At 39.0% G+C, this 20,437-nt stretch overlaps 1 protein-coding gene across 5 annotated transcripts in view; it reads right to left on the reverse strand.

Annotated features, from left to right (window-relative positions):
- Positions 1-11,562, reverse strand: part of slc12a7b (solute carrier family 12 member 7b) — a 72,067-nt gene extending 60,505 nt beyond the window's left edge. For all 5 annotated transcript variants that reach the window (XM_036589309.1, XM_036589298.1, XM_036589328.1 and 2 more), the window contains exon 1: positions 11,243-11,562. In XM_036589309.1, coding sequence (XP_036445202.1) covers positions 11,243-11,426 — 184 coding nt within the window. In that variant the 5' untranslated portion in view covers positions 11,427-11,562. The remainder of the gene's footprint in view (positions 1-11,242) is intronic.
- Between the last annotated feature and the right edge of the window lie 8,875 nt (positions 11,563-20,437).

The following is a 20,437-nucleotide window of genomic DNA, read 5'->3' on the forward strand; positions in this document are numbered from 1 at the left end:
AAACACAAACAACCTGCTTTTAAAGCTCACAATGAATTAACACAAAGGTTAATATAAGATACAGACATACAGCTCAACATTTAGACAGCAAGACGTGTTCCTGCAGCCCTGAGCACACCCTTCAAAAGTTGTGCAATCCCAGCACATACTCAAATATTATGAATGTAGATGGCTTGAATTCCTAGTAAAATTCATAAAGGTATTTTTTCCTGGCACCATTTCTTTTACACAGCCTACACTCACTCCAGTTGTTTACAACTCAAAATACAAAGGATCTTCAGTTCTTTCTGTGAAATGTCTCAGGCTCTTTCATGAGAGTCTTGCGTGTTAGGAAAAGATCAGGACCCTGAAAGAATGAGGTATTCAGCCTGGGTCACGTCAACATACAGATATACTGCAGAGGAACAGGAGGAACAACATAGCAAATGATCACCGGCACATAGGGCACAAGTCTTACTCTGACTCGCTCTACTCAGTTCTACAGTGAAATTTTACCACATCCAGACATCACTGCAGAACAGACACTACTTAGGACTTGTCAGAACTAGCCTGTCTTAACAGACTGCAGCAATTACATCACAGACAAACGGTCTTCCTAAGGTAAGAGAACAGCGTGTCCCCATGTGACGGTTCATTATCATATATAATAAAAACGCACATACAAAAACATGTGCATTCCTCTTTAAGAACATCAAGTAATCACTGCTGTATTAAGCCTGTATTCTCTGGCTTGATTTAGCCTAGACACATACTTAACCCATACGTTCTTCCAAAAGCAAAACAAATTGGGTATTTTCCTTAAAAACAAAACAGCAAATCCTTGAGTCTACCCAGATCTTTTCAATTCGGGGTTCAATTTGATGCAGTCTTTCACAAGATCACATGATCATTCACAAACTCACAAACTCTGACAAAGAATGGAAAAAAGATATGGGCATTCCTCTGCGCTGTGTACACAGCCTACTGTATGTCTGTTTCTAAGAAGGAACAGATTGTAAAGCAGTGAACACATTCTTCAGTACATTCTTAAACAAGCTTGACAGCATAACAACAGAAGAACCCTATATAGACCTATAGACCATATAGACCTATATATGGCACATTTTCTATCAATCTGAAGAACCATTTAACCATGCAAAGAAACTTTTAGGCATGCAAATGATTCTTCGTGTACTTTGTGTATGTTTCTATATAGAACCAATATCTTTACTAAAGAACCCTTAAAAGAACCAACTTTTTTAATAATGTAGTTCAACACAAACATAAGGACTGTCAGTGCTATGAGGATTTACTGTGAGATCATAAACTCATATAACATAATAAATGATAAAATAGTGTAATAATGACTGAATGGTATGAACATTTCCTATCATGATCAGTGACTATAGTCATCACAGCTTTCTGTACTACTATTACAGTATTGCTAAAAACACTGTTATGATCATGAATCATTAGCCAACAATGTATATACAATTTTAGATGTCTTTTTTTTTAAACACAATTAAATTGTATTGAAGCACAAGGCTAAAATGACCAAACTGGTTGATATATAGTAGCTCCCAATTGATGACAGCACAGCACAAATAATCAAACATCACTCAACGAAAGTCAAAACTGCACCACGTTAGATTTTTTGCTCAAGTTGAAAGAAGCAGCATTACTGAGTGAGGAGGAGGGAAAAGATAAAATGTGGTGTAGGTACATGCCACACCCTGGAATAATAATTGACAAGTCAGAGCTGTCGGGTTGTATTTTGAAGGAGTTTTCTGGATCGTGCCATATGTCTTATGGCGTTGTTTAATGTTTTAACGTCATGCGCACAGCCTCAAAAAGATCAAGTTCGATGATTAGTTCTTAAATGAAAAGCCAAAATTATACTGAAGAAACGATGACAATAGTTCACTTGCATCCTTGGGAGATATGATGTTCACAGACTTTTGAGTACTCTGAATACTCAGGGGAGGGGTGCAAAGCACTGATGTTACAAAATTCTTCGGCACACTGCGTGTAATTACACACTTCACACAGTGCAGCTTTAAACTCTGCCTGTTGTGACGTAAACATTGGATTGCGAATGCTAACAACTACGATCAGCTCAAATAACTGCCATACAGCCATTATGTAATAACTGTGATTGGCCTAAACCCTGAAAATGTTTAAAAAATCAGTAATGAAGACACCTAAGTGGTCCAAAAGTCTAAGTATCACGAGATCGCAAGCGCGATCCCCAGCAATGACACAGTCCAAGCGAGCACTACTGGTCTCACTCTCTCTAGGAGGGTGGGATCCCCCATTCAACATAATGCTAGCCAAGGTGTGTACATCTATTAGCTGAGATAACAGAAATGACAGTGAGCGTTCTCTTCCAAACACATTGAGCTGTTCAGTTCCACAGGAGTGATGCTGATATATTTTTACTGAAACTCTTGAGCACCAAAATCAACTACATTGCAACTATGTAAACATGCTGTCCTGATGTGATTTGCAGGGAAACTACTAACTTCCACTGTGACTTTTTTAAAAGACAGTAATCAAATATAGTTACTGGAATTAAAATTGAAACAGTGTGATTATCACTGCACTTTATACTATGGTATATCTTCAAAGCCAGCAAGTATTCCATCTGTAACCTGTAATGGATTTACATCAATCTATAGACTCAACATATGTTCAGCTGCTCAAAACCGATGGGAGTTCTTTCCTTTCTAACTCAGGCAGTCTTTAGTGGGTGATGATGTCCACGCATGCAGAGTCTCTGGCATCCATCTCAAATGTCATGGCACATGCCTGCTACTCTCTCAGCTGTTGGTTTGACACGACGGGATCAGGTGATACTTTTTTTTTGTCTCCTGCCTCTCGTTATGCAACGTAAGCCACATAGCAGGAGAATTCGGCACAGTGCGCCGCAGGCTGCCCTGGTGACTGGGAGAGGTTTCCTGAAGCGCAGGGGGCTGTGGGGAGGGAGCAGCATGGGAAATCAGTTGAATCCACACACACAGACAGGCCCACAGTGCCAGCAGCTTAACTCCTACCAGTGAAAGAGGCAGCTGAGAAGCGTTGTCACCTGAGATTTAATAAGGTGGAATTAACTGCAGCAGCCAGATGACTCACGGATCTGTTCTTAGCGTGGCAGCGATAACAAATACATTCTGTGAAGCCACCGACAGGTCATGGCTTTCAGTTTGAAAACAGCAGCTGCCTTACGTTTCCTTCCTATTGACTACTTACAACTACAATCTGAAAAAATAGAAGTTTGAAAAAGGAATCTATGGAGTGACACTATAGAAGAACCCCTTTTGGTTCTCTGAAGAAGCATTCAAGGGGTGGTTTGTTAAAGAATATTTTTTGCAAATAAGATGTGCGGGTGAAAAACGTTTTAAAATTTAAAGACCCTCCACATAAGGTAAAGTTTTATATGGGGGTGGAAAAACATATCGTTTTGATCTTTTTTTTCTACATTGAACCAAGCAGCTGTCCTTTACATTCATGATGGACCATCAGAAATGCTACAAAATCACTTTTAATGCTTTAAGTATATGAACAAAATATTTAATCTCTTTACATTATCCTATATTAGAAGTTAAAATGTTTTGCCTTCTCCTGTAAAGTTACTATTTTGGAAATAACAAAAATGATTTTTATTGAATGTTTCACACACTGTCCATCCATCCATCATCTAAACCGCTTATCCTTCTGGGTCGCGGTGGGGTGCTGGAGCCTACTACCAGCTGTCATTGGGCGGAAGGCAGGATACACCCTGGACAGGTCGCCAGTCCATCGCAGGGCAGACAGACAGACAGACACATTCACACCTAGGGGCCATTTAGCACGTCCAATTGGCCTGACTGCATGTTTCTGGACTGTGGGAGGAAACCAGAGTATCCGGAGGAAACCCACGCAGACACGGGGAGAACATGCAAACTCCACACAGAAACGACCCTGGTCACCCGGCCGGGAATCGAACCCAGGCCCTTCTTGCTGCGAGGCGACAGCGCTACCCACTGCGCCACCCTGCCGCCCTGTTTCACACACTGTGCTAAGCTAAATTCAACAGGAACCAACACACTTTCTTTCTAGTAAATCATGCAGTAGTTCAATGTCTTTTAAATACAGACTCCTAGAACTGCACTTTCAACTCATGAACCATTATTTTTATGAGTGTACAATTGATCATTTTAAAATGACTTCAAACAATAAAACATCAATTACTATTACGTTACATTGTAGGCCAATTACAAATAATCATGAATAATGAATAACTTAAACAGATATTTTTACACTGTGAATAACTTTACATTATAAGCCAGGCTCCATGAAAAGAACAATTGTTGACCTTTATCATAACTCCTAAAGCCAATAAATAAAATCAATCCTGTGGCACTCTATATGTGAGGTAGTTTAAGCTTTTATTGAGACCTGTAGTGTCAAAGCATGGTTACAGAGACAGATGGTACACACACGAAAGAGGGAGGCTCACCCAGCCCTGCCAAACGCAGGCAGTAATGAGACACTGGCGTGGTGGAAATTCCCCAAATGCATTATGGACAGAAAAGGGAACCCCATTTTAGCTTTGCATTTTAAAATCCTAGTAAGCTTGCACATTGGGTAACATGACTCACACAACGATTAAGTGTGAGCTTTACACAAGGCTCCAAGCAAATGGTGGAAAAATAAGCAAAGGCCTCTGAAAAATAAGTGGTGGAAGACCTCGACAACAAAAAACAGAATACAGAAAAACAACTGGAACGTTCAATTAAGCTACAAGTGCATGATATGTTTAATGAAATATTTATCTCACTGCAAATCTCCATTAGTGTCCTAAGATCTTACTCTGTATCATAGCAGCATCCTTTATAATGCCCATGAGACCATTACAGCAGGCACTATTGTAAATCTATTCATTATGAGCACTAAAGATGATTTATGAGGCTTAATGAAGGAAAACCAAGGAGGCCAAACCACTGAGGGAACCACCCAATCAACAACACCAGCGTGAAGTGCTGGCATCATTCCATGTTAAATCTGCAATAACAGTATCAGAAGGTACACAGACACCAAACATGTTCTTAGTTTTTTTGTTTTTTGTTCTTTAGATAACAAATATGATTTTAATTTCATCCATTTCTAATCTAACACATAATCATAAAAGCTTGACTGATATATCAGTTGGTTGATATCAATGACCCACAGTTTTATTGGTATCAGGCCCTAGAGAGAAGCCAGCTTAACTCTTCAGGTATCAGTTAGATAAATCCAAAAGTATTAAAACAAGAATTTCAGTGTTTCATACTGGGACGGGCAACATATATGCTAGACATGTTCACAGTATGTAATATGCCCTATGTTTCAAAGTGGATGCACTGATCATGAATATTTACAGCCAACTCTGATTTCTTTACAGTCAAACTGCAGTTTAATTTTTTTTTTATTCCAGTGCTCACACTGTGTGGGGTAAATGAACACATAAAACACACTAGCACATTCTTAGTACTTATATAATCAATATAAAAACATTATTTGCTCTTTAATGGACCAAACTGCCTTTTTAAATGTTTTTTAGGGGTTTTAAATCAGTTGCCTATTCAAATAACATGAACCAAATAAAGTGCTGCATCAAAAGTAAGAGGCAACTGGCTATTTGGCACTATGAGTCACATTTAATTATGTTATGACATTTTGGTACAGGTGTAGTAGCAGCATTCAAATACAGCTTCAGTGAACTTACCTGTCTCATGTTACTTGCAGCATAAAATTGCTACACAGATATGCCAAAATAAACTATACATTGGCTGACTGCTCATTTCGTGTTTTGAGCAAACATCTGCCAATCTCTGACGATTCGACTGTGCGTTGCAGTTTGTAGGCACAATGCTCCAGCAGCAATGCATTTTTAAAAAGCTGACAAAAACTATGCATACAGTTTTTTTCCCAAACTGTGCAGCACTACAGCCAATTAAACAGCACCAGTTATACTCTCCGGACTCCTGGTTCAGAGTTGATCGATTAGCAAAAACAGGTTTCTTTTACTGCTGTGCACATTTCACATCAAACTGCTCTGAATGGCTTACTTCAAATCTTAACAATTTAACTGTACTAAATTTAAAACATTAGTGGAATTCCTCATTAGAATATAATCCAATCAACCAAGCTTGTGTATTAATTCTAGGAGTTGCGACTTTGGGGGCTTATTTTATCAGCAAAAAGAAAAACGAATCTTGACCTCAGAATTAAAAATCATATCAAAGTTGAAAAAATATATATATATACCATAATATGATAACACATAGAATAAAATTATTGTTCAAGGAGTTCAAGGAGCAAAATATTATCTCCGTCACAATGAACAAATTTTGCTTGCATTCAGCAAATATTTTCAGAGCGAATGCCACATGAGCACCTGCTATCTCTTTACACTTTCTTATGGAGTGGCTCCAAAGTGAGACTGTGTCAAGCCCTAGTGAACTGGCATGGAATGACCCAGTAGTGAACGTGGATGCCGGAGTCAGCTGTTTGCTGGGTCCTGACTGAGAAAGACTCCATATAAAGATGTGAGACTCTACCTGATACTAATAGTTCCACCCCCTCCTTCAGCCTCCCCCCACCCAACATGGAGCCACACTGCAGCTCCTGGGAACACACCCTCATCATTCCCTACTGAGGCTGAGTGTGTAAACTAGATTACGTTTTAGCCGACATGGTAGAAACAAGATCCAGCTATGTGACCAACGCTCAGCTAGAAAAAGACAGTGACTTGGGAAGAGACTTTTACAATGTATAAGTACATAACTTTGATTATTTACATATTTAGTCAGTCATTTATTTGTTTTTCACCATTTCTTACATTTTTTTTGAATTTTAGTTTTTCCCTTGAGGTCCACCTATAACATTTGCGTGGTTTTATGTAACAAAAAAGCTCATAATTTATTTTTACATGAACATTTGTCAACCTTTCTTTATCCATCAGAATTAAACAGGCTGTTTATGTTACTGTGCCTTTAAGACTAATTTAAGATAAACAAGCTCTGTTCTGATTGGCTCTGGTTCTGACTGTCCTGTATTGTGCCAGATTCATATCACTCAGCACTCAGAGGTGAACCACTGCTTATAAATTCAGTTTGAATGGGAAGGGCTAAACTGCTGTAGGCTGAGCAGGTGGATATGTGTAAATGAGTTGGTTCTGGTGACATCACAGAAAAGATTTATTCAAAATGGGCTGTTTTCGCAGTTTAGTTTCTATTTGTTGACTGTGTGGAGAATGGTACGTTTTGAAACTTCAATGAAGCTTAAATACTACTTTAAACTCTTTTATTTAAAAAAACGAGAGAAATTTAGCTTTATAAAATATATTTTTAAGACCTACAAACAACATGCAGGTATAATTAGTAATACATAATAGGGCTGAAAGATGAACGTTTTTTTAATATTGAAATCATAAGAGAGTACAATTCTCAAATAGCAAAAGATCTCACTTTATTGTGTCCTACACTGTCAGTGACATTGTCTGATGCTTAAGCTTAAGTGTGAAATTAAACCTAACAACATGGAGCTTATGAAGTCCCTGTAGAAACATATCCACAACTAACTGGTAGTCTGTTCAGAGTTTATGCCTCAAGCCAGAAAAAGTGAATATTCTGGTCTTTCTTGGTCAAAATTACAGGCCTCGAGCAACATTGATAAAAACTACTTCCAACTTAAATTGCACTCAAAATTCAAAATTCAGCCCTAATATGTGACCAAATAATATAATAAAAATAATGATAATTCATACTCTGTATACCACAACGTATATAATTAAGTGTAGTGATAAACTGTCAACAGTCTTTTACCTTAGAGAATTATCTGACCATGTCATTACAATCGAGGTGTTATTCAGTTAGGTATAGAGCAGGCAACATCTATTGCTTATCTTTTTTGAAGCTTTAAAAGTCAAGGAATCTAATCTGATTTGAAACACATTTGCTTTCCTGAAAACATTCAGAAAGTGGCACAGCTTGTCTGAACACACAAATCCAATTAGGTTAAACAGAAGGCCATGGAAAATAACCACTGGATACAATATACTGCTCTAAATCAACCTCTTTTCCAAGGCTCACAAGATTCACCTTATTTTTAAAGATACAGTTTGAGTGGCTGGCAGTTTTTAGTAAAGCAAATGGGGGGCTGTAAAAGGGTGCACTATGACAATCATGGCAGAAATGATAACCGTGATGCTGTGTGCGCAAACACTAACTGTGAATAATAGTCCCTGCACATTTTGTATTGAAATATTTTTCATTTCATTAGATGTTTCTCTGATTCATCTGAGTGCTCTTTAGTTTAGGGTATTGCTGCTTATGATTGAGAAGGCTCATTTTTATGTAGCATACTACAAGACATCTTTTTCCATTTTTCTTTTACAAATGCTGTGCTTTGCTCATGGCCTTTAGCCTGTCTGATTGTGTTACTGAAAGATTTCCTTTGCAAGGGTATAAAAATTGGGCACTTTGTCAGTATATTTCGTGCAAAGCTCCATACTGCAGTGGACTGAACACCATTAATGATGGACCTTACAAGAGCCACACCAAATAACACAGGGCAGTCCAACACCCCTGACCAAAAGGATGACTCACATGCACAGTTCTGTCACAGCCAACGCAAAGCAGCCAAGATATGCTATGTATGAATTTCTAAGACAAGCTAGTCTAGTTTAAGGACAATGGCATCCGCATTCACTGTGTAAAATCACTTCAGTTCCTGCCCTACAGTTTTAAGTCGTGAGTCGTGGGAACTAATGAGCACCTGAAGAACTAAGAATGAGACTTCACCTTAACTCTATGACCAGGCGCACATGAGGAAAGCAAGCAGTAGAAAGCAAATCAAGATATCTTTCCTGAGACAGACAGTGCTGTTGAACATTACCAGAGTAATGCATAATTTCATTATTGATACTTTCGTAATGGTCAGTTGTTTAACCAATAGATATCGTTAGCCAGTTCATAAAACGGACTGAATATCCATCCATAACTTACACTGCCAATGAGTTAAGTTGAGCACTTGAGCTGCTTTATAACATGCTCTCTTTATCTGAGATACAATCGCAAAAGGATTGACAACATATCTATCAGAGCTTAAGGGTGGAAAGACGTCCACACTGCGCTCACAACCATTAGACATGAACACACTGAGCAAAATCATTGGTTATATCTCCTCCTGCCCCTCTACGCCCGCAGATTTGAGGCTTACATTACATAAACCCATCAGATTTATCACATTTATTTTGAATGCACTGATTCAATAAGCAAACTAATCCTGGTTAACTGAACATGACGTCTCAGAAAATATGTAATGCTAGAAGAATCCTTCTGATATTGAACAGGAGCAGCAGCCTACTTCGAGACTGACCACTTGACTGCCCAGCAGAGAAACCAATGAGAAGCGTCATTATTAATAAATGGGGACAGCTGAGCATGAAAAGTACAGAACGTTAAAGACCATCCAAAGCCCAAAGGACAAGATTACATTTGCCCCTGTTATTGTATAACATGTTATTTTGTGAAATAATGAGGAAAGGGGGAACAGCGGACTCCATGGTGCGCTACGCAACAGTAATGGTAAAAATCACACCTAGAAAAAATTCCTCTCAAATTGTTCTCAGAAAATGCTTTGGGGATGTTTCCTTGTTCATGTAATTACACATATACAAAAGACAATGCCATCAATGCCATAACTAAAGGTACATGCAGTCTTCATTAGGCATCTAACTGTGTTTCACAATAACACCACATACACACACAGTCATAGACATAGTGCAGGTGTTATCTAATTTCAGAGATGCAAAGGAGCACAGGCACCAACCTGCCTCAGTGTGACTCTTCTTGTGGACTTCACACGCTCAGCTACTCCAGCTTAAGATCCTGTATTAGTATTAAATTGACTATGCTAGATGTCTTGTTTTGCTTACTACCTAGTAGGGACCTAATTAGGGCCCTTCTATCTCCATTCTGCACAGTGCATTTGCTAATATACAGCATGCTGGTGCAAAGCTGGAGATTTTCTAGATTGTGGATGAATGCTAGTATATAGTTCAACTTCAAGCTGGAATTATTGTCATATTTATTTAGAAAAAATAAAAATGCAATTAAGTTATTTTACTACAGCAACATACTCCTACAAAAAACAAGTGCATGAAGGGAGCAACAAGGCACAGGGGCATTACATATATGAGAGGGGTACGGGTATGTTGTACATACAAGACAGTTCTCCAGACAACAAGTAACAATAAACAGTAGCAAGGGCTCCAAACAGTACAGATGTTTGGCAGTGTGCAGGAGTAAATAGCTTAAATACATAAACAGTGCAAAAATAGTGCAAAAATGCTAGGCATACGGATGGAGAAGACATCTCACTTCAGTGTAGAGTGATACATAATAATACAGCATGATATAGTGTAGTATATATGCAGAATAATGTTAGTTAATATCAGAAGTAGCTTGTTGTACTACTGTACATATTCACAACACGCTGGCTGGACACTAAAAATGTTTGGGTGGAAATGGTGCCAAAAACAACATTCAGAGTGAGTCATGTAAAAGAAATTGAGCCCTTAACTCAAATGTCAGATAAATGGCCAAGATGTGCTATAATGACTCTATAACGAGGCACATCCAAATCATTTTATGCACATTACAGAAAACCGTTTGCTTATAAGCACTAAATGTGAGCAAAAAAAAACAGAAGAGGGGAAAAATCCACATCATGCTAATTTGACAGAATATCCTTTGCGTGTGCTCTCCAGCAAAAAAAATAAATAAATGAAAGAAGCAAAACCTGGTATCGTGAAACACACAGCAAGTCGTTTTTCTATTAAATGTGGCAGAAAAGAAATCTCATTCATTCTAGACGCTACATGAAGATGTTGCACAACTGCTAGCCAAAGAACAGCAGCCTGATTTACTGAGCACAAGACCGAGCTAGCTAAACTTACACGACAGTCCAGTCACACAAACAACACGCTCAGGTGTACGAGTAACACTGCTCATACAGTCTTATACTTACAATATTATTATTCAGGCTTCTTCTCAAAGTTCGCGCTCAGAAATACGTCTTTTGTGGGAGCTTATACCATGACTTACTGTACGTTATGGACATGTAGCCCCCACCGCGCGCCTGTCGGAGACTCGCAATAACAGACGACAACAAACACACCAAAGTAAAAGTGCTACCAAAAAGCCTGCTAAACGGTGTGAAAGCTAACAGTACCCACCGTATTTGTTGGGCTCCCGGCTGTACTCGAGGATTGGCACGGCTTCTCTCTCATCCAAACCCAAATCTCCCTCATCTCCTCCTCCTCCAGCCGCCGCAGGTAACGTTGAGGGCTCTTGGCTCAGTCCCTCGGCCGCGCTGCCGTTGCCCTGACCGACGGGGACGACCACGAACCTCTCGGTCATGTTTATCACCGGACCTCCTCCTCCTTAGGTCTCTTCCACACACTTCAGGGATTTGACGGTTTCAGGTCGTGCAGCATATTCTCTTTCTTTCTCTTTCTTTCTTGCTCTCTCTCTCTCTGTGTACGGCCACTCCGGACTCCCAGCACAGTGTAACCGGCGGGGGCGGGGCCGAGCAGCGCGGCCGCTGATTGGAGGAGCAGCTGTCAATCCCCGCCAAAACAAACCGCCTCTGCTGCCTGGGAGACATTCAGATTGATAAACAGTCTTCGTGTTTTGTCTTAACTCAAAAGAGGCATGTTTACATGTTTACATTTATTAGAAATATTAAATATCGTATATTAAATGGAATTTGTGATAACAGCGAAGAGCAGTCAGTAGACCCTGTGAGTTTACTCCGGAGTAGACCCGTCTTTGTTTTAACTAGTGGGCTGTACAGACTAGTCGACTACTCGACGGGTGAACTCACCTATAGTCTCGCTGTGGGCAGCAGTCGACTAGTTGAGGACAGTGCCTGTAAGACAGCGGCGGTAACAACTAAAGTGAAGAGGCAGGAGGAGAAAACAGAAACCATTTTCACCTACTACACACAAAGAATAAACTACTTTATTAGCGTGGCATACTACTGTCAGGGTTGCCAGATTGCTACTATAGTTTTCCAGACAAAAAATGTTCAAAACCTGACAAAATGCACAATAAACGCACACAACATACACACAGTACATGAAGTACTGCAAAATTACGTACATTCAGGAAAGCCAATTAACTGGACAATCTATGCTGTGTTAGCCGTTAACGCACATCCATTACATCAATTATAAATAGGGGACGTTAACCTCTGAAGGTTATTGTGAGCAATATAGATGGGCGGGGCAACAGTCTCCTCTCAACAGGAGTGATTTAAATGTATGTCAGTCAAAGTTTTGATAACTGATTGGTTCTGGATAGAAGTTAGGCCTATTCGAATTCCAGCTGCAGGTTGATCCGACCAAAATCTGCCCAGTGTGGCGGGAACTCGGCCAATCTGGCAACACTCGGCAAAATACAGGCCCATAAACCAGACCGTGTGGATTTAGTAAACCGCGATAGGAAAGGGCGGTTTGACTGACACGCAGATCATCCAATCACAGACCATTCAGCATGACTCATCCAATCACAGGCCGTTCTGCGCCACACGCGCAACGAAAACAAACTTGAAGTGGCAGTTGGCAAAAGCATAAAGATGTCTCGTTTATTTGCTACCGATGTTTACAAACACATTTCAGGAATAACATTTTAAAATTGGATATCGCGAATGTTTCCTGGTTCAGTGGCTAGACCTGTACCTTACTCTAAAAGGTTTACTGCAGAGAGTAAAGACGCAACTGCTTACTACTAGCATTTAGCCTGATGAAGGATCGTTTCCCATCGGACAGTACGCGGACCAGAGCCAGTTTAAATTCTCAGTCAGTGGTAAGTTTCTGGGAGCTGTGGAGATTTTAGCATGCAGTTTACATCCCCGTGTACTTCTGTGGGTAGAGTGCCTGAGTCTGAAACGTACTAAAATAAATAAATAAAAAAACTTTCCTGCGGTGGACATCTCACACATCAAGCTAAAGCTTCTACTGCCGCTATTAGCAAGATACTAACGTAACAAAATACTTTTCAGAGACGTCCGAGACGCTCACGTCTTTTATGTGGTAATGATGATTAGTCGATTAGTGAAAATGACTCGTCACGCAAATCCCTAGTTATGATACAGTGATGTCTATTGAGTTATCGTAGTGGTAGAAGGGAAGTAAAGGGCTACGACTCAAGACCAGCCAGAACTACAACCTACAAAGTACTCTAAATTGCTTTTAAAAGTGTTGTTGGAAAGTCTTTTAAAGATAACTCATTGTAAGCCTCATGTTATGCTGGCTGATCTGTACAGTACATAGCAATTCAAGTAAAATGCATCTGGGTTGCACTCTGAAACTTTACACACAGTGTTATTATATTGCCCTGTCTGTTGAAGTATATAATGTAAATTCTTGTTAGTGTGAAAATTCATGAAATGCATTGAATTAGAGCGTGTATTAATTAAAACAATGGGAAAGATGGTTTGGGTGTGTGATATGGTTAAATTTCTTATGTGTTAGATAGATTTGACAGGCTTGAATGTTTTGTTAATAAGCAAATTGTGCTTATTTCAAAAATTGGGCAGTCGACTGCAACATATCACAAAAGCACATTGACTTGCATTATAAGGAGCCAACATGTCTGACAGAATCAATCAAGACAAAATCACAATCTATTATGTGTGCCCATTATACGAAGATGGAGATGCATTTAGGCACCACCATTTATATTTTCTCTTTGCCCTCCACATCAATCGAGATTAGGCTTACATTACATAAAACTGCAAAATCATTATTTCAACATAATTCTATTCATTCTATATAAGGAAAATAAATCCAGCTAACTGTGTATGGTGATTTAACTGGCTTTCAATATGGCCTGGAAACAACAGATTCATTCTCTAGGTTACATGAGAGCCTGACTACATGATTCATAGGTTTGGAAACAATGTGGATTAACCTTCCACCCCCCATTACCCACCCTCCCCTTCTCCATATGCCCCCCGGCCATGTTTGTAAATGACCATATGTTCATTATACATTGGGTAAAATCATACTTAAATAATAAAAAATGATTAGTTGTCAGTCATGAGTGTAGTCCTATAAAGTATCATCTCATGAAAGTTGGTCTGGCAGTATCTGACAGGTAAAGCTCTAGAACAGGACAGTCATATTCACACATGGGTGGCCTGGGGGTGTTGGTTCATTAACATCCGTACTTCATTTCCTTTTTATTTTCCTTGATTTCTCATAGGTCCAAATGAGCATCATATCTGGTCATGTTTTGTTCTTTCCATAACTCACATTCTGAAAGTCCCTGGCATGATTCACCATGCCTACAAATACTCCTGTTGTTGAATTCTGGCACAAGTTGAGGTGCTAGAGCTCATGAGAAGCAATATGATGGGTTTGTGTGATGAAGCTGTGTAATTGAGAGCGGTATAGTGAGTGTTAAGGTTTTCATTACACAGACCACTTGCAGCCTCATATAATTTACAGCCATCTATTTAGAGTCTTCTCTATACTAACAGAAGTTTGTGGATATGTGGAAATGTCCTGGAGCATTGATCATTTGTAGCTGTTGTTTGGTAATTATTTGTTTTATTTTTGAGCCACGGCTTCACATCCTGTAATTGTGGCAACAGAAGGAAACAAATTCAAATGTCTGCATGCAGCTGATGTTGTGGTTCTGTTGTGTTGCTAGTTTTGATGATGGCCAAGTGGCCGGGGGATGGAGGGGTGGAGGGGTCAGGGGTGCTGTGGGGGACACATTTGTCAGATAATATTACCAAAAGCAGGGCTGCACAAACCACAGCACTGTGCAGCTTATTGTTTACCAGCTCCACAAACATGGGTCAATTATCATGGCCTTAATTAGCTGGATCTGGGATAAATTTGGGAAATAGATTTTGTTTTGCCAAATGGTTCTGCACAAAACATCCTCCAGGTTCCTACTCTTTGCTTGCCACAAACAGACAACTGCTAGCTATGGTGCTGTTTCACCTTGGATATCTGCCATCTTCCACTCCCCTACCACTAAAATGGGAAATATATATGTTCCAATAAGTATTCATGCTGTACACTGAATTTTAACGAATTGTGCAAAAGTCAAGACCCCCCCTCTATTTCTTTAATTTCCAGTCAAAACAACCATCAAAAAGTACAAGTTATTCATTTTTCATTATCAGGAAAAAAATAGAAAACATTTATCAAAAAATTTCACTGAAGCCTCAACGACTGAACACAATATCACATTTTTCAGTATTTAGTGTGTCCACCCTTTATTACAGTTTCCATTCTTTTTGGGTGACTTGTTTTAAATTTTAAAAGCTATATGCAGGAATATTTTCCACACCTCCAGTTCAGTCTTTGAAGTTGCATTTTGTGCTTCCCCCAATACAAAACACATTCAGAGATGTTGAAGTCTGGATTCTGGGGTGGTCAGTCAATTGTCCAGTATTGAAAACCCCTTTTTCACTTATTTCATTTGACTTTCCCCTTCCTTATGCGAATTGGTTATCTTATTTGTAATCTTTTCAGAAATATCTCTTGAAAAATGAACTTGTACTTAATGGCCATTCTGGTAGGAAATGTAAAAAAAAAGAAGGGTCTTTTCTGACTTTTGCCCAGTGATGTTGAACAATGTACAATGTGATTTACTGTAAGAATCCTTCTTTAATTCACCACATATAAGACGTACAGGGATTTCTCGTGGCGCAGGGGTCAACATAAAGTTCAGCACTTTTAAATATATTACACACAATACAAAATAACATGCAATGTAAATGTAATAACATTAGAAGATCCATAAAAACCTTTTGAAAAGGGCCTTCCAGCAGTAGTCTCATTGTGCCCCTGCACTGCACTGTTTAGTTTTCTCCCACCTAATTCAGCTCATGTATAAGTAGCAGACAAGTTGACAAGTTGAAGTTATGTTGGTTAGAGAGGGTAAAACACTATAGAAGTAACACTCCAGGACAGGTACACTGGGTTACTATATTGTATGATTTCTGTGGGCTTAAAACAGCACTGATAGACCTGCCTACGTATTGATCCATTCTTTTTGAGGGGCCATTATTAATAATAGTTTGGCCCTCACCCAAAAGAATCTGGTCGTTATTACCAGTCTACACACTCATAATCAGTTCTCTCTGCAAACATGAAGTAGCTAAGGTATGTCTTGATTAAGGCCTTAGTATTACTTAATGTTATCTGTGAGTCTTTGTAGCCCGTTCATGGTTTTGCTGAATGGCACCAAATGGACAACTTCACACTTTCCAGCAGCAAGACAGGCTACACATGTGAACATTTAGAGTCAACCAGGAACCTTAACTATAAGGCAGTATTAGCTGTTGCAACACATATATAACGTCATAGTCCCCTCAAGTATCCAACCAATCAGCAAGAGTTGTTATTCTAGACCGCATTATTCTTGCCATTTATCAGCTAGTCTGTTTTATTTTGTTCCAGGACGACAGTGAAGTTTTATGTGCAAAGGAGCGTGAATATGGGTCATGCGTACAGCATAAAACGCACCATTTATTTCCAATCATGGCCACAGCAGGACCCACATGGCTCTGGCATTGTGCTCCACTCATAGCTACGCTGTACCAAACAGCAGGGGGTGAACTGAACATTTTCTGCATTGATGTTTTAGGCGTGAAGAGGGGAAAGATTTAGCCTTAAGGGTACTTTGCATGAAATTGGATTTTTTTTCTCTGTTCTTTTATGTCTCCAAATTAAATGTACCTAATTAGGTCCATAACAGACGATGTGATTTTACAGTAGTTTCTTTTATGATCACAATTAAATATGAATGGTTAATTTTGGTTATGAGATTAGCATGTGCCCTATCAGGTTGACAGTCAGCCGTCCTGTTTTTTTTGTCCCCATTTTGTCTGGGAGCTTGGTTACACACCCGCTCATCCCTAAAGAATGACGGTTGGACCCTAAACATACATAGCTTTGTCAGTCTGTTATGAAACAAGGCTGGATCTGTGGGTGCAAATTGTTTCCTCTCCGATGGAGCTCTTTCAGCAGGGTAAGCACGCCTTTGTCCCCCTAGCACTGCAGCGCTCCGAGACTTTGTTTCAGCATACCTTGCCCTGCCACAGTGGACAGAGGTCTGGAAGATGGAGAGGAAAATAAAAGAAACAAAAACAGCGGTTGGAGAAATTATGTAACATGCTCAAAGCTTCTCCATGTTTCCAAATGTGACAGGCCTCTTGTGAATGGCTTCCTGATGGGCACCGGCTGGTGATGCAGCATTGTTTTCACATGCATGACTGACCTGGCTGAAATAAGAATGGACCAAATAATATGTTTACTTCAGTCTAAAATGTATTAAATTACTTGCAGTCATGCTTTTTGTTCCTTGTGATCCTGTAGGCTAAATAGGCTATAGGCTAAATATAGTGCCTCTGTATTGTGTAGTTTGTTTTGTGTTTCTGAATTTATGTATAAAATAACATATTACTATTGCTTGTTTTCATAACGTAGCATTGCATGGTTTTGCCTCAGTAAAAAGTTTAGGAACAGCTAGATATGTGTATAGCAATGTAGATTTTCTGGCATTGTTTTCATGGCTTTCACTGAAGTCCAGAAAGGCTACCACAAACATTGACCTCGCTAACAATTCAGACTGACTTCCAGACTCTTTCTTATGGCACCACAGCTAGTGCACAGGTTGTCAAAAGGAAGTATCATGAAATTGGAATCATATCGGTATCTGCACATGATATTTTCAATTAAATATCACTATCTATCTATCTATCTATCTATCTGTGTGTATACATATATACATATATATATATATATATATATATATATATATATATATATATATATATATATATATAAACACCGATCAGGCATAACATTTGTTTCCATGCTCATTGTCCATTTTACCAACTTCACTTACTGTATAGGTTTTACCAAATGGTACTATATAGGTACTATATTAGACACTCCTACCTTGTCAGTCCACCTTATGGATGTAAAGTAAGAGACAATAGTTCATTTGCTGCTGCACAGTGTGTGTTGGTCATCCTGTAGTCCTTCATCAGTGGTCACAGGACGCTGTTGGCTGGATATTTTTGGTTGGTGGACTATTCTCAGTTCAGCAGTGACACTGAGGTGTTTAAAAACTCCAGCAGCCCTGCTCTGTCTGAACACCTCAGACCAGTGCAACACACACAAACACACCACCATCACGTCAGTGTTACTGCAGTGCTGAGAATGATCCACCACCCAAATAGTACCTGCTCTGTGAGGGTCCATGGGGGTCCTGACCACTGAAGAACAGGCTAAAAGGGTGTGTATGTATCTAACAATAATTTTTTCCAGGGACATGACTGAATAACTGTCTAGCACAAAAACACACAATTAGTAAGAGGAAATGAGAAAGGGTAATAGAGGAAAATAGTGAAGCTGAGCAGGGAGCAGGAGGCCATTCCAATATATAATTTTTTCCATCTACTATTCTGTATGAACCTGAGAATTTCAGTTGTTGCTAATGTGAGTTTGCTGATATAGTGATATTGTTAATTAAGGTGACTTGCATTAATTAAGCTTGACTGTGCCTTAGCTGAGATTCCACAAATGTTGTGAGACTAATATTTGGAAAGACTATGTGTTTGTATCACCACTCTGTACAGACTTTAAAGAGAATACTATTTTTCACTCATACTTGTAATTCTGTCCTTTGTTAATTGGTTTAGCAATTAAAGAATAAGGCTCAACAATGTGTATCAATTGCTCAAAATGATAGGGTGATGAGATTGCCCCCCACAGCGAGGCACATCAGTGCTGAAATATCAACAGGAGTCCCTCTTTACGCTGCCTTATTCACTGCTTGTGAAGAGGAACAATAAATAAATACCTAGGCAAACGTTTTTGTGAAGTAGCTCACCCTGAGATCTGAGTTTGCTGCCTTTCTTTGCCACTGTTGATATGCTGTTTCAATATATGTTTAATTGTATGATCCCAGAAAAGTTAGCTTTTTACACAACTGCTAATTACACATCTGCTTATTGCTAAAGATAATTCAAGCTGGGTACAACTAGCTGGCTCGGATTTCCATAACAGGAAAAAAAAACTTTAGCAATGCATGATGTCTAGTTTGCTGGTTACTAAAATATATAAGGGGTATTGTTAGTTTTGTAGCTACCTAGCCAGACTGTAAAGGTTTATTACGATATGTGTCTTTTTTGTGTACATAGTTATACCACAGTGCATTCATTATATACTATATAACCCTCATAGGTTTTGAAGGCAGTGTGTTTGCTGCAAGAACATCAGTTGTATTTCACTCAGAATTCATTCAGTCTCATCAGGTTCAAGCAGAAGGGAAGCGATATATCAGTTTAAAAAAAAATAAGAGATGATAAGATCAGATTATATTCTTATTTGCAAGTCCTAGTGTTGTGTAAACCTGATGAATGTCTGGTTTTGAGAATGGACTTGAGTGTACAGTACATGGCCAGAGACGGTATATCTGTGCTTTGAACTGTGTGTCGTAGGTGAGAAAATTTGTTAGACAAAACACAGGAGATCAATGTATATTTTGTCATCAAACTTAAACAGATAGTGTTGCACTGGCAGTATTTGTGGTCTGGATGAACTAGACTCTAGCCTAGACTGAACTAGACTCTTCTTGGTTTTATCTGACCGCTGATTGGCGCTGATTCATCAAATGTGTTATCTGGAAACTTTTTAATATTTTTTTTATTTATTTATTTATGCCAAATATTAAAGAAAAGGGGTCAGATTCCAAAATACTTTATAAGAAAAAAGATGAGCTAGAAAGCCTTAAAATGTTCTTATTCACATGCGGCTGCCATGCATATCATTTTATAGCAGTAGCAGCATTTCATGTGAAAACCTTCACTTCATAAGTCGTTTTTGTTTATCCAATTACCATCAACACTGTAGTTCTAATTTCCACTGGAATCGTCCATAGAATTTGCAGTATTACATTAGAGCCAAGCTAGTGGTGGTGTACATTTACTTCCCACACTGCATTTAGGGCTCCTTAAAGCAGCTCACTTATAGCTAGCTTAAACCCTGACCTTTGATGCAAAAGTCCAAAGTAACAAATCTTTTTTTTTCTGCCTCACCTGAGCTAAACAGCTGTCCTTTATGTCAGAATTTAACGATGAATGGACCAATAGAAATTATTCAAGATTATTTTAACTTACAATAAAAGTAAAAAAAAAGGGTTTGGGATTCTCCTGTAAAGTTTTCTTTGGACAGTGATGATATTCGTGGCAGTTTTGCAGTGAGTGCTTCAGCAAACAGTTAAGTTTTTTTTGTTTATTCATTTTGTTTGTTTTTTTGTTTACTTCATTTATGGAGATCCTGCTGGTGTGGGTTTCCTCTGTTTCAGTGATGCACATGAAAGTGATGTAGCATTCC

The sequence above is a fragment of the Colossoma macropomum genome, unplaced genomic scaffold (assembly GCF_904425465.1).
Source record: "Colossoma macropomum unplaced genomic scaffold, Colossoma_macropomum, whole genome shotgun sequence".
NCBI classification, from domain to species: Eukaryota; Metazoa; Chordata; class Actinopteri; order Characiformes; family Serrasalmidae; genus Colossoma; species Colossoma macropomum.